Genomic DNA, 13,999 nt, shown 5'->3' with positions numbered 1-13,999 from the left:
TCGTTTCAGTTCTGTGTGGTTGCTCTCCTGGTAGTTCAGTAGCTCTTCCTGCCAGAACTCTTCTGAAGGTAAAAATAAAAACTCTGCATGTGTTGAAGCTCTGACTGTGAATCACCTCTACGCTCTGATTGTTGCTTTTTCTGTCACACTGACCATCATATCTTTATACCTTTATATATATTATATCATATATCAGGATCAAATTCAATTAAAAGAATTATTGTTATTGTAAAAGCAGATGACTCAAAGCTATGAACCTGTTAAAGAGGCATACTGTACATTAATGTTTATTCTCATTATCAATATTATTATTTTGCCTCATTGCAATATTATTATTATTAAAAATAATAAAAAATAATAGAATTACTAACTGCTATAATAACAAAATTCAATTCGTTTTTATGTGAAAAAAAAATACAAAAATAATAATTTAAAACGTTTTTTTTTTCTTCAGTTTGAACGTTTCACTCTCATGTTGTAGTTCCTTGTTGTGCCCGCTGGGGGGCAGTAAAACACTGTGAGAAAAGTGTCAGACAATCACAATAAAATTATAGAACGTGACCAGGTCAACTTATATCAGTCTAATATATAAGTTATTAAGTTATTACATGTGATCATATTTACCAGCAGTGGCATCAGTGTTGATACAAACTGGAGTCGATCATGTCTGATGCTGCCTCCAGTGGCCACAGTGAGGAAGTACAACACGGCGATGTGTGAAGTTAGACAACATAAATCTGATGGCACTTCCTGTTTCAAAATAAATCCATGACACAACAGAAGCTTTAATCCTAAATGATTGCTAATTGATTTTTCGGGTGGATCGACAATTGATCGATTTAAATGTACTTTAGGATTGTGTGTAAGCAGTCCAGTGTTCATGTTCAAATTGAGAATAATAATGATTCATTGTTCTGCCGTGATCATTTTGTTCGTTTTTCAAGATTCATTTTGAAAGAATTGGCCGGAAGTCAAAGCATTGTTTTGTTTTTTTATCTAATTAGTAAGCATGAACAATTAAGAAAAGGTTTGTGTACAGAAAGGCTGAGAATCGTTGTTTGTTAAGATTTATTTTGAAAGTACTAACCGGAAGTTGTAGCATCGCTGTGGTTTAGATTTTGTCTAACTTGTCATATTAGCGCACGGTGTAGTTCTTGGTTATCACCACTAGAGGGCGCAGATACTCTGCGACATGTAGCGTCACACAGGAAAATGTGTTTAAACAACTGAACGCTGCTGTTAGTGTCGTTATAATTACTCTGTTAGTGACCTGTGCACGACTAAAACAACGACTGTTAATAATATCACTAATTTATTACGGGCTGCAGTTTCTAAGTGTGACCACAGGGGGGCAGCCGTTAGCTCTATTAGTGTTTAACATTTCAAAATAAAACAATCCAGGGCGACATGGGTTTATTTCAACAAATGCTAACTTTGCTAAAATGAAGAGCGAAGACTTTGTGAAGAATTAAGCATTAATTTCTCTTGACTTGATGGTTTGTGTACAATAAGGCTATTTTCTGACTGTTCCTTTGTCACAGTTTATTTTGAAAGTATTGACCGGACGTTGTTTTGTTGTTATCCTGTCTAACTTGTCGTATTACCTTGATGTAGTTCCTCACTGTGACCACAAGAGGGCAGCCAATGCTCGCGGTACCATGTTTATTACATTTATTTTTATTTTATTTTATTTTATTATTTTTTATTTTATTTTATTTTACATTTTTTACCTTTATTACGGGTTGCAGTTCCTGGTTATGACCACAGGGGGCAGCACTGAGCTCTATTAGTGTAAAGACAGACACAACAACATACAAAACATTTTCGGCGACAACTTTCAAAATAAAACAATCCAGGACGACATGGGTTTACTTGACGCTAGCTTCGCTAAAATGAGAGAGAGCGAAGATGTCGTGAGAAACTAAGATACATTCATCGCTCCTGACTTGATGTTTTTTGTACAATAAGAATCGTTCTGTCGCTATATTTTCTGACTGAAAGTTTATTTTGAAAGTATTGACCGGACGTCGGAGCATTGTTTTGTCTTTATTATGTCTAATTAGTAAGCTTTGAGTGGGACAGTCGTGAATAATTAAGGTGGATTAATCACTCTTGATGGTTTGTGTACAATAAGGCTATTTTCTGACTGTCTGTCACAGTTTATTTTGAAAGTATTGACCGGACGTTGTCTTGTTGTTATTATGTCTAACTTGTCCTATTACTTTGATGTAGTTTCTCACTGTGACCACAAGAGGGCAGCCAATGCTCAGCGACACGCAGCATAACGTCCACACCGAAATTATATTAAATTATATTTTTATGAATAATATTTAATAATACTCGCGTTACAGATGTAATTATAATAATTACATCTGTAACGACTTGTACAAACGTTAATACCACAAATGTATTTCAGCAGTTCCTAGTTGTGACCACCAGGGGGCAGCTGAGTGTAAAGACAGACACAACATACACAAACTATTTCCGGCCAGAACTTTCAAAATAATGTATCCAACCTGATCAAATCGTGGTTTTATTTTATTTTACTGTTTGAAATAAGTTTCCTAACTTTGCTATAAAAAAAAAGAAGAATCGAGATGGATTAATTACTCTTTTATTTGGGTACAGTAACGCTAGTTACGTTACACTTTGAGAGTCACGTGTTAAATAAACACACGTGTTCAGCTACGCTAACTGTTCCACCTGTTTCCAGTGTTTGTGCTAAGCTAGGCTAAACAGGTGACGAAGCCAGCAGGTCTCACCTGGTCAGTTTGATAATGTGATGCTACTCGGATAAAAGTGTCACAGTGAGTAAGAAATCAATTATTGATCAATCTGCACATGAATCAGCTGTTCTGTCTTTAAAATGTCAGGAAAAGTGTAAATATAATATATAAATATAATATAAATATAATAATAATTGAAAACAATGTTCAGGTCAGTGAGATGGATGATGAAGAAAATAAATAATTTATTAATCCCCGCAGGGAAATAGTTTCTGTTACAGCAGTAGAGATAGTGTTTAAGTGATAGCAAGAAAACAAAACTTTAACAGTGTACACCTGTACAATATCTTATTTTAACACTATATACACATGTACAAATAACAGTTAAATAAAACCAGTGACAGTGAACTATGCAATATGTAAATCTAAAATAATTTAGTGTTTGAGAGACTGCACAGAGAACACACTGATTGTTAAAGTGCAGGATGCATGTGAGGAAGATTTCACTGATGTTTTGTCAGTTCAGTATCTACTGGACTGTGATATTTTGAGGAGTTGTAGAGACTGAATGTAATGTAATGTAATGTAATGTAATGTAATGTAATGATGCTCACAGCTCGCACAGACTTGTTGTTGTCTAAGATGCTCAGTCGACTAATCGACCAACAGCAGCTTCATCCTGAAACAGTTTGCTGCTGTCAGCCAAACACTCTAATATTCAGAGGAGGAAGGTCTGTGTCAGGAAGAGAGGAAAGAGTTCTCATTGTTCCTGACCCTGTCTCACTGTGTGTGTGTGTGTGTGTGTGTGTGTGTGTGTTTTCAGGGGGCAGAGACCAGGAAGCGCTCGCCCACGCTCAGCAGTCAGTTCAAGAGATCTCTGGAGCTGCTGATGAGGACTCTGAGCGTCTGTCAGCCTTTCTTCGTCCGCTGCATCAAACCCAACGAATACAAGAAGCCCATGGTGAGTGTGTCCAGCACAGACGTTAGACTGATGTATGTTAGGTGGACTGCAGCTCACAGGTCAGAGAGGACATCAGCATCATCATGAGGTGTTTACATCCATTCCTGCAGAGAGGTGTCAATCATCTGCCTCTGTGGGATGTAACCAGAGTCAACCACAAACTTTAAACTCACACTCTGGGCTCGTGTGTGTGTGTCTGCAGTTGTTTGACAGAGAGCTGTGTGTGCGTCAGCTGAGGTACTCCGGTATGATGGAGACCATTCGGATCCGCCGGGCAGGATACCCCATCCGCTACACCTTCGTGGAGTTTGTGGACCGCTACAGGGTGCTCATGCCTGGAGTCAAACCGGCGTACAAACAGGTAGAGTGTAACTGTGTGTGTGTGTGTGTGTGTGTGTGTGTGTGTGTGTGTGAGACATCACATGACTCCACGTGTGACACTGTGTTTTGTCATCATGCAGTTTTTCCCACAATCCAACAGCAATCTGTTTTCCTTGGACCCCACACATGTTATGGTTTCCTCCCTCTGTGTGTGTGTGTGTGTGTGTCTCTGTGTGTGTGTGTGTGTGTGTGTGTGTGTGTCACTGTGAAAACAGTGTTTGTAAGATTGGACATTTGAATTAAAATAATTAGTCATTATTACTGAGACCAGTCACAGAGTATTTCATTTGTACAGACATTAAATGGACAAACAAATGTGTGTCTGTCTCTCTGTCTGTCTGTCTGTCTCTCTGTGTGTCTGTGTGTCTGTCTGTCTGTCTCTCTGTCTGTCCGTCTCTCTGTCTGTCTGTCTGTCTCTCTGTGTGTCTGTGTGTCTCTCTGTCTGTCTGTCTGTCTCCTTCAGGAGGACCTGAGGGGAACCTGTGAGCGGATCGCTGAGGCCGTGCTCGGCAGAGACGATGACTGGCAGATGGGAAAGACAAAGATCTTCCTGAAGGTAAACGGCTCAGAGACGCAGTCTGAATATTTGTGTGTTCGTCACGTTCACTCAGCTCTGCGTGTAGATCAGCTTCACTGCCAGAGATTTATTATTCTTCAGTTTGAGAGGAGGTCAGAAGAAAATCTGACTCTGAATCAACTGTCTAAAGACGGTGAAAGAGAAAATCTTCATGGTGCTGGGTCGGACCCTGCGGAAATCTGGAAACTTTCCTCAGAGATTTCCTGAAATCTGGAAACTTTCCTCAGATTCTCCATGTTGACACGATAACGTCACATTTCATTCAACACTTCATGAAGGACGACCTCATTTCACCAGTTTCCAGTTCACGTCTGCTGCTGGGAAGGACTGTGTTTGTGTTTCCCATTTTGTGTGTGTGTGTGTGTGTGTGTGTGTTTTGGTTTCCTGCCCAGTGAGGGCAGATGTTGTTCAGAGGTCAAAAGTCACTGGTAAGGTACATCCGTCAGCTGGTTGCCATGGAGATGCCGTCACTTCTTTCCCTTGGAGGTCAAATGAAAACATGAGCTCAGGTTCAGCAGTTTGTTTTCTCAGAGTGTGAGCGGCTGCTGACACGTGATCTGTTCAGACTTGTTGCTCAGAGATTTGATGAACTGACCCTCCTGACAACAAGCCGGAGATTCAGGAGCTGATGTGACGAGGATGAAGGTTTTAATTTTTGTGGTGGAGGTGTGTGTGTGTGTGTGTAATGAATTCACACGCAGCTACACACTTCTACACGTTAAAGGTTAGATTGATCGATGGACACGTGGACAGGCTGAACAGGAAGCTGAGCAGGAAGTAGAAAGTGCATGGAGGTGGCAGGGCAGCACTCACACTTCCTGACAGGGCGGATGGACAGATCACCAGAAGCAGGCCGAGCCTGCAGAGCTGTCGCTGTGTCACTGTGAGCTGTGAGCTGCAGACTCTGCACTGTGTGTTCATGTTTTCTCTCCTGATGTGCAGGATCACCACGACATGCTGCTGGAGATCGAGAGAGACAAGGCCATCACCGACAAGGTCATCCTGATCCAGAAGGTGGTTCGAGGATTCAAGGACAGGTCGGCTCAGAAACTTTTCATCCTGTGGCTTTGTTCTCTGTCGTCAAATGTTTGGTCGTGTAAAGACTTTTTTTATTTCCTGCCATCAGATCTAACTTCCTGAAGTTGAGGAAGTCAGCTGTGTTCATCCAGAAGACGTGGAGAGGATACCAGTGCCGGAAGAATTACGGAGCAGTGAGGAACCTTTCTGTGTTTCAATCCACATCATGACAGAAATCAAACATGCAGCTCCGTGGAAACTTTTTATTTCTCCTCCCTTCAGATGCGAGCGGGCTTCTCTCGCCTTCAGGCTCTGGTTCGTTCCAGGAAGCTGTGTGCGTCGTATCACGTGGCCCGTCAGAGGATAACGGGCTTCCAGGCTCGCTGTCGGGGATACCTGGTGCGCCGAGCGTTCAGACACCGGCTGTGGGCCGTCATCACCATCCAGGCCTACACCAGAGGAATGATCGCTCGCCGGCTGTACAAGAGGCTGAAGGGAGAGGTACACACACACACACACACACACACACACACACACACACTGCTGATCTGAGGTGTTACCAGAACAAACAGCAGACTGTGGTTCTGGTCGGTAACCTCCTCTCTCTCCTTCAGTACCACAGGCGGCTCGAGGCGGAGAAGATGCGTCTGGCTGAAGAGGCCAAGCTGAGGAATCAGATGTCTGCGAAGAAAGCGAAGGCCGAGGCTGAACGCAAACACCAGGCGAGTCCAACAAAGAATTCTGACTCTTCAAAACCTCCATTAATGTGTCATCAAAAGTGTAATGTGGTGTTCAGGTTCAGGATCTGAGAAATGATGTGTTCCCCAGAGCTTACACAGTACATTACACACACACACACACACACACACACTGTGCTGATATTTTGGTTTTCTAGGAGCGTCTGGCCCAGCTGGCCAAAGAGGATGCTGAGCGGGAGAAGAAGGAGAAGGAGGAGGCTCGGAAGAAGAAGGAGATGGTGGAGCAGATGGAGAAGGCTCGTTTGGAGCCAGTGAATGACTCCGACATGGTGGACAAGATGTTCGGCTTCCTGGGGACGACGGCGTCTTTACCGGGCCAGGAGGGACAAGCACCCACCGGGTTTGAGGTGAGCTCACACAGTATTCTGCTCTTGGATGTTGGTTAATGTTGTTTTTGTGTTTGATTGTGTTTTTGGTCTCAGGGTCTCAGAGGAAATCACTGACTACACCCAACATGAAAATGATCCCAGGTGGCGCTAACGCTGCGAGTTTACTGATCCAAAAACACCAGAGGATTTTTATTTCTTTCTTTATTTGTAACCGGTATTTCATGTTACAGTTGTCAGCTCAGTCATAGAAACAGAAAACCAGCTGCAGACACAGATGCAGATCAACTCGTCAGAATGGAGCCTCTTCACATGCTGCATTAAAATGCATTTTGGGTGATCGGGTTGTAATCGTTAGTGCTCGACCTCATGAAAGTTTAAAGTGTAACAACTCCAAATCTTTTCTTGAGTTTGTTGCTGGTTCGCCGTCACGTTAAATTGGCTGTGACGACAAAGATCCGCTCTGTGAATCGGGTGTTAGTGTTTCACAATGAATCCAGTCAGCACTGACTGAAGCCTCGTCTGCTCTGCAGGACCTGGAGCGGACCCATCACGAGCTGGTGGAGGAGGATCTTGACGAGGCTCTTCCTCTGCCTGAGGACGATGACGAGGAAGATTTATCGGAGTACAAGTTTGCCAAGTTTGCTGCCACGTACTTCCAGGGCACCACCACGCACAGCTACGTCCGACGGCCTCTCAAACAGCCTCTGCTGTTCCACGACGACGAGGGAGACCAGCTGGTAGGTCACCACTGACCTCTGACCCACAACATGTTTACTGTCTCTCTGAAAGATGCTCACGTCTGGGTGGCACCTTAAATGTTTTTTAATTAAATATGTGAGAATTTATTCGATTTATTAGTAGACGATGTTTACTGGTGGAAGCACTGTGTGGAGCAGTAATTTTAGTTAGAAATAGTAACAATAGTTAGAAATGCATCAAGCAAAGCATGAATTTCTGATATCTGTGCCGGCACAGGCGTCTCTGGCGGTGTGGATCACAGTGCTGAGGTTCATGGGAGATCTGCCAGAGCCCAAGTACCACACGGCCATCAGCGATGGAAGTGAGAAGATCCCCGTCATGACCAAAATCTACGAGACGCTGGGAAAGAAGACCTACAAGAGAGAGCTGCAGGCCCTGCAGGGGGAGGGAGAGGTAAGGAGATTTCACTTTGAAATTCAAGGTGATGTTGAACAGTCTGTGAGCTGTTTCCTGTCTCGTCCTGCCTCCAGACGCCTCAGTCCGACAGCCACAAGAAGAACAGTGTCCGACACAAACTGGTGTCCCTCACCCTGAAGAAGAAATCCAAGATCACAGAGGAGGTGAGAGAGTCGTAAGATCTGCATACTGTCCGGATCAGTTTCATCTTCAGTCGGCGTGTTGCAGGGTGATAAGAGTGTGACGCTTTTCAGGTCACCAAGCGCCTCAACGATGGGGAATACAGTCTCCACGGCAACAGCATGCTGGAGGACCGGCCGACATCCAACCTGGAGAAACTTCACTTCATCATCGGCAACGGGATCCTGAGACCAGGTCTGAGGGACGAGATCTACTGTCAGATCTGTAAGCAGCTGAGTCAGAACCCGTCTAAGAGTTCTCACGCTCGGGGCTGGATCCTCATCTCTCTGTGTGTCGGCTGCTTCGCCCCTTCAGAGAAGTTTGTCAAGGTCCGAACATCCAGACTTTAAAATTGAAATACACAAAACGAAGAAGTCTTATTCTGAAAATCACATGTTTTGTTTATCTTCAGTACCTGAGGAACTTCATCAACAGCGGGCCGCCGGGTTACGCTCCGTACTGTGAAGAGAGACTGAGACGAACATTTGTCAACGGGACGAGAACACAACCTCCATCATGGCTGGAGCTACAGGTCCAAACACACACACACACCCTGCTGTCACCCTGCATGCTCCAGTGTTCAGTGTTAGACCTTTAATGTTGCATACAGGCAGCGATGATAAACTTTAAATGTCGTACACTGACAGCCTCCTGGTTTTTAATAATGAGACTAAACAGATAAACCACGTGATTTAAAATGAACTGTGGCAGGGGTCAAATGTAATAAAAGATGAGGACATGATGTGGGCAGAATCTGTCACTGATGAAGTTTAGAGTGAGACTGGGATGATTTAAACACCAACACAACTAAAGTTCAGAAATCTGTTTCCAGGCCACCAAGTCGAAGAAGCCCATCATGCTGCCGGTGACGTTCATGGATGGCACGACTAAAACGCTGCTGACGGACTCCGCCACCACGGCCAAGGAGCTCTGCAGCGCCTTGTCCGACAAAATCAACCTGCGGGATCGGTTCGGGTTCTCGCTCTACATCGCACTGTTTGACAAGGTGGGCACGCACACACACACACACACACACACACACACACACACACACACACACACACGTGAGGACCATCACTGGCACTGACCAGCCCTTCAACTCAAAGTCCATACATATCAGATACAAGTTATTGTTCAGTATTATTATGCGTCTTAAACCTGGAGGTGAGCTTAAACCTTAATCTTAAAATAAAGACTTGATCCAACAGTCAAACAGTCTGAAGCAGTGAGGACAAGGCAAAATGTCCAGAGTGCCTGAAACTTGAATATTTAGAAACTGGCAGTTTAAACATTTGAAATATTTTGACAGTAACAGTAGCACTTGTAGTTGGAGATGTGAATGCATGTTCTCCTCCTGCAGGTCTCATCTTTGGGCAGCGGGAACGATCATGTGATGGACGCCGTGTCCCAGTGTGAGCAGTACGCCAAGGAGCAGGGAGCCCAGGAGAGGAACGCCCCCTGGAGGCTGTTTTTCAGGAAGGAGATCTTCACGCCGTGGCACTGCCCCTCTGACGACCAGGTTGCTACTAACCTCATCTACCAGCAAACCGTCAGGGGCGTCAAGTTTGGAGAATACCGCTGTGACAGGGTGAGATTCTGCACACTAAGTATGAAGCTGAAGCCAGCAGGCAGTTCGCTTAGAGCACAAGTCCAGACAAACGTATCAGCATGTGTCCCTCTGTGTCTCCAGGACGACCTGTCAGAACTGGCCTCTCAGCAGTATTACATCGACTACGGTTCAGAGATCCTGCTGGAGCGCCTGCTGAGCCTCATCCCCTCCTACATCCCCGACAGAGAGATCAGCACTGCCAAGTCTGTGGAGAAATGGGCTCATTTCATTATGGCTGCCCACAAAAAGGTACTCGTCACTGGGACAAAGTCTCTCATTGTCCTCCCAGTGAAGTTTGGGAACCTGCAGTTTTTAGCCAGTCTAGGCATGGTTGGCTGGTCCATGCTCTGGTGAAGACAGAGTGGTTAGCAGCACGGCTGGCTGTAGTTCTTCACACATGGATATAATAAAACATGTTTCTCTTGGTCTGCAGGGAATCTACACACAGAAGAGGTTTGACTCTCAGAAGGTGAAGGAGGAGGTGGTGGACTTCGCTCGACACAAGTGGCCTCTGCTCTTCTCTCGTTTCTACGAAGCCTTCAAGTTCTCAGGTGAGCGTCTGAAACCTTCACACATGAACATGTGATCAGAGGATCAGAATTCAAGAAGACATATTTAGTCATTAATGGTCACCATGACGACGCTCTGACGATGGACTGGATCTATAATCATCAGGTGTAAAACCTTTCTTCTGTTCCTCTCAGGTCCCAGTCTGCCTAAAAACGACCTGATCGTCGCCGTCAACTGGACTGGGGTTTATTTTGTGGACGAGCAGGAGCAGGTCCTCTTAGAACTCTCCTTCCCAGAGATCTCTGCAGTTTCCAGCAGCAGGTGAGGTTTAAATATTTCATCCCTCCTTCATCCACCTCCTGCATCCTTCTACATGTCCGTCTGTTATTTTTCTGGACTCTTCTGGATTTGTTCTTTCAGGGGAGGAAAGTTGCAGAGTCAGAGTTTCACTTTGGCGACCATCAAAGGAGAGGAGTACACCTTCACCTCCAACAACGCAGAGGACATCCGGGACCTGGTGGTGACCTTCCTGGAAGGCCTGAGGAAAAGGTCGAAGTTTGTGGTGGCACTTCAGGACAACCCCAATCCAAGTAAGTCTGAAAAGTGTGTGTAGTACATTATAAGTTAGAGAGATATAAAGATACAGAACAGAAGACAGAAGAAGTTTTAAGTACAACTCCTCCTTCCACAGCTGGTGAGGACTCAACGTTCCTGAGCTTCCTAAAGGGAGACCTGATCCTGTTGGACCAGGACACGGGCGAGCAGGTTCTCAACTCTGGTTGGGCACACGGCGTCAACGAACGAACCAATCAGAGAGGAGATTTCCCAGCTGACTGCGTCTATGTCCTGCCCACCATGACCCGACCTCAGCAGGAAGTAGTGGTAAGAGCTGAAAAGCTCCTTAACAAAAATTCTGGTGACCCGTTTTAAGATAATGACTTCCTGATGGAGAGGCGGCTGTGCCGCGTTTTTAATGTAATAATAATTTATCATGTTTACAGTGAGATCATGTTATTAACATGTTGTCATGAATGTGATATAATGTAATCTAACCAATCAGGCACTGGTAACCATGACACCGGACCAGCGTCAGGAGTCGGTTCGTGTTTCGCAGCTCGTCATGCCAGAGACTGATGGTAGGATGAAACCATACACACTGGAGGAGTTCTCATACGACTACTTCAGGTACACACACACGCTAATGAAGAGAATCATGTCCCTGATGTTTGAGATTGGGTTTATTCCTTCGGTGTCATTTCAGTTATTGAACAGCTCAGGAATCAGAACCTTAGTGTTTATCTTTTTACCTTATTTTTGGTGACAAATTCAAATGCAGTCATGTCAGCGTGTCACCCGTGTACTCGGTTCCTTCCAGGCCTCCTCCCAAACACACCCTGAGCAGGGTGATGGTCACGAAGAATCGTGGGAAGGACAAGATGTGGAGCTGCACCAGAGAGCCTCTCAAGCTGCCGCTGCTGAAGAAGGTCGTCAACCACGAAGACCTGTCTCAGGACGCCTGCATGTCCTTCATAGATATCCTTGACACAGCTGATGTGATGCAGTTTGACACTGACTGTCTCAGTCTCCGTTGAGGGAACATTGTCAACCCGAAATTCACTCAGAATGTTTTTGAACACATCTTTGTGTTCTGGACTCTAAATGTGGTTAGATGATTGAATGAAACACACTCTCTCACATCCATGTACATCCTTTATTTGTATTTAATCTGATCAGGTTGTTGTATTCCTTGACGTTTGTCCCACCTATGATGAAGTACATGGGCGACTACCCGTCCAAGAGGACGCGCTCAGTCAACGAGTTGACAGACCTGATCTTTGAAGGAGCGCTGAAGGCCGAACCTCTGAAGGACGAGATCTACTGTCAGATCATCAAACAGCTCACCGACAACCACGTCAAGTGTGTAAACCTGCACCAGAATCACTGATCACTGCACTGCAGTATGAATGACAATATCATAATATCACACGTTTCATTTAGAGTAACATCTCTTTTCCTTCCTACTCAGGTACAATATACCCAAACCCAAACATTATTACATGTTGCTCATTAAGTCTTCACTGTGGCTGTGGTAGTGCAGCAGACAGAACAGATATTCATATAGCTGAACATGAGTTATGTGCCGCTGCAGGTACAGTGAGGAGAAAGGCTGGGAGCTGCTGTGGTTGTGTACCGGTCTGTATCCTCCCAGTAACGTACTGTTGCCGCACATCCAGCGCTTCCTCCAGTCCAAGAGACACCACCCGCTCTCTGGAGACTGCATGCAGAGGGTGCACAAAGCTCTACGGTAAAAAAAAAAAAAAAAGTTTTCTGATTGTTACTTGACTTTGAAGCTTTTCTGTGCAGAGTATGACTGTTTTCATATTTATCTGCTGAAGGGAGAGTTTAGTTTCAGAGTATTTTCTTAAGTAACCTTTCGGTCAGTTGATTGGTGGAGACACATTGTACCTCACTTTATGAATCGTATGAATAAATACAGATGAAATATTTAACCATTAGATTGTGAAAGAACCTGGTCAATGCCTTTTGTCATTGTTGTCATGGTGACAGTAACGGATCCAGGAAGTATCCTCCTCATTTGGTTGAAGTGGAGGCCATCCAGCATAAAACTACCCAGATCTTCCACAAAGTCTACTTCCCCGACGACACAGACGAGGTATGAGACACACACACCGGCATATGAATGTAAAAAAAAAAAGAGTTAACTGAGAGTGATTGTGTCTCAAACCTGCAGGCATTTGAGGTGGAGTCCAGCACAAAAGCAAAGGAATTCTGTCAGAACATCTCAACCAGACTGCTGCTCAAATCTCCTGAAGGCTTCAGCCTCTTCGTCAAGATCTCAGACAAGGTCAGAGGTCATGAACTGTTTGTAGCACGGCCTGGTTCAGGTCAGGAGGAGGAGATGCTCGGAGGGATTGTACTGTTCTGTAGAAGGTGTTCGTCAAACCAGAATCGTCTTTTCAATTCACTCACAAGTGGAAATCTGTTTTAAAGATTCACATGGTTTTTCGTGCTTCATCTTTTTCTACCTAAAGATTTTGTTTTGGAGGTTATGATAAGTTGTTTACTGCAGTTTCTGTAGGATTGTAACGATGATAAAACTGTGTGTTCTGCAGGTGATCAGTGTGCCAGAGGGAGATTTCTTCTTTGACTTTGTCAGACATTTGACAGACTGGATCAAGAAATCTCGACCAGCTAAAGACGGTTCGTACCTGCTTTTAATCCTCTGGACACAAAAACTGTCAGATCGAGTTGTGGTTTGAACTTTGGACTAACATTAATATTTCACCCTTCCTCCCACCTCACAGGAATCCTTCCCTCTCTGACCTATCAGGTGTTTTTCATGAAAAAGTTGTGGACCAATACAGTTCCAGGGAAGGACTCCTTCGCTGACTCCATCTTTCACTACTACCAGGTCAGAGATTTATACTATGAAACCAGAGAAAACACTTTTAACCAGACAAGACATTTTATTTATACAACACCTGAACTGTCGTGGATGTAATTGATCTAACACTTCTTCCCCCTTGTAACGTCCTTTTAATTAGGAGCTGCCTAAATACTTGCGTGGCTACCACAAGTGTTCACGAGAAGAAGTTTTCCAACTTGCAGCACTCATCTACCGTGTCAAATTTGAAGATGACAAATCCCACTTTCCTACAATTCCCAAGATGCTTCGGGAGCTGGTCCCACAGGATCTCATTCGTCAGATGTCACCAGATGACTGGAAAAGGGTAAACCTGCAAAACCCCAACGACAAAACTGTATAAGATAGTAG

General features: G+C 44.4%; 1 protein-coding gene across 1 annotated transcript in view; it reads left to right on the top strand.

Moving 5' to 3' along the window:
* Positions 1-13,999, top strand: part of myo7aa (myosin VIIAa) — a 32,733-nt gene that overhangs the window by 14,816 nt on the left and 3,918 nt on the right. The window contains exons 16-44 of the mRNA XM_027280577.1: positions 3,550-3,687; positions 3,890-4,048; positions 4,532-4,624; positions 5,588-5,682; positions 5,772-5,856; positions 5,945-6,163; positions 6,277-6,384; positions 6,558-6,767; positions 7,280-7,486; positions 7,725-7,901; positions 7,979-8,068; positions 8,159-8,413; positions 8,497-8,616; positions 8,917-9,090; positions 9,445-9,672; positions 9,775-9,942; positions 10,127-10,244; positions 10,398-10,524; positions 10,624-10,793; positions 10,895-11,085; positions 11,264-11,388; positions 11,579-11,736; positions 11,967-12,120; positions 12,353-12,508; positions 12,772-12,877; positions 12,956-13,069; positions 13,338-13,425; positions 13,530-13,636; positions 13,770-13,955. Coding sequence (XP_027136378.1) covers positions 3,550-3,687; positions 3,890-4,048; positions 4,532-4,624; positions 5,588-5,682; positions 5,772-5,856; positions 5,945-6,163; positions 6,277-6,384; positions 6,558-6,767; positions 7,280-7,486; positions 7,725-7,901; positions 7,979-8,068; positions 8,159-8,413; positions 8,497-8,616; positions 8,917-9,090; positions 9,445-9,672; positions 9,775-9,942; positions 10,127-10,244; positions 10,398-10,524; positions 10,624-10,793; positions 10,895-11,085; positions 11,264-11,388; positions 11,579-11,736; positions 11,967-12,120; positions 12,353-12,508; positions 12,772-12,877; positions 12,956-13,069; positions 13,338-13,425; positions 13,530-13,636; positions 13,770-13,955 — 4,326 coding nt within the window. The remainder of the gene's footprint in view (positions 1-3,549; positions 3,688-3,889; positions 4,049-4,531; positions 4,625-5,587; positions 5,683-5,771; positions 5,857-5,944; positions 6,164-6,276; positions 6,385-6,557; positions 6,768-7,279; positions 7,487-7,724; positions 7,902-7,978; positions 8,069-8,158; positions 8,414-8,496; positions 8,617-8,916; positions 9,091-9,444; positions 9,673-9,774; positions 9,943-10,126; positions 10,245-10,397; positions 10,525-10,623; positions 10,794-10,894; positions 11,086-11,263; positions 11,389-11,578; positions 11,737-11,966; positions 12,121-12,352; positions 12,509-12,771; positions 12,878-12,955; positions 13,070-13,337; positions 13,426-13,529; positions 13,637-13,769; positions 13,956-13,999) is intronic.

This window comes from Larimichthys crocea, chromosome VII (genome assembly GCF_000972845.2).
Source record: "Larimichthys crocea isolate SSNF chromosome VII, L_crocea_2.0, whole genome shotgun sequence".
In the NCBI taxonomy this organism is placed as follows: domain Eukaryota; kingdom Metazoa; phylum Chordata; class Actinopteri; family Sciaenidae; genus Larimichthys; species Larimichthys crocea.
Note: the sequence above shows the minus strand (reverse complement) of the source record. Positions and strands in the feature narration are given on the sequence as shown.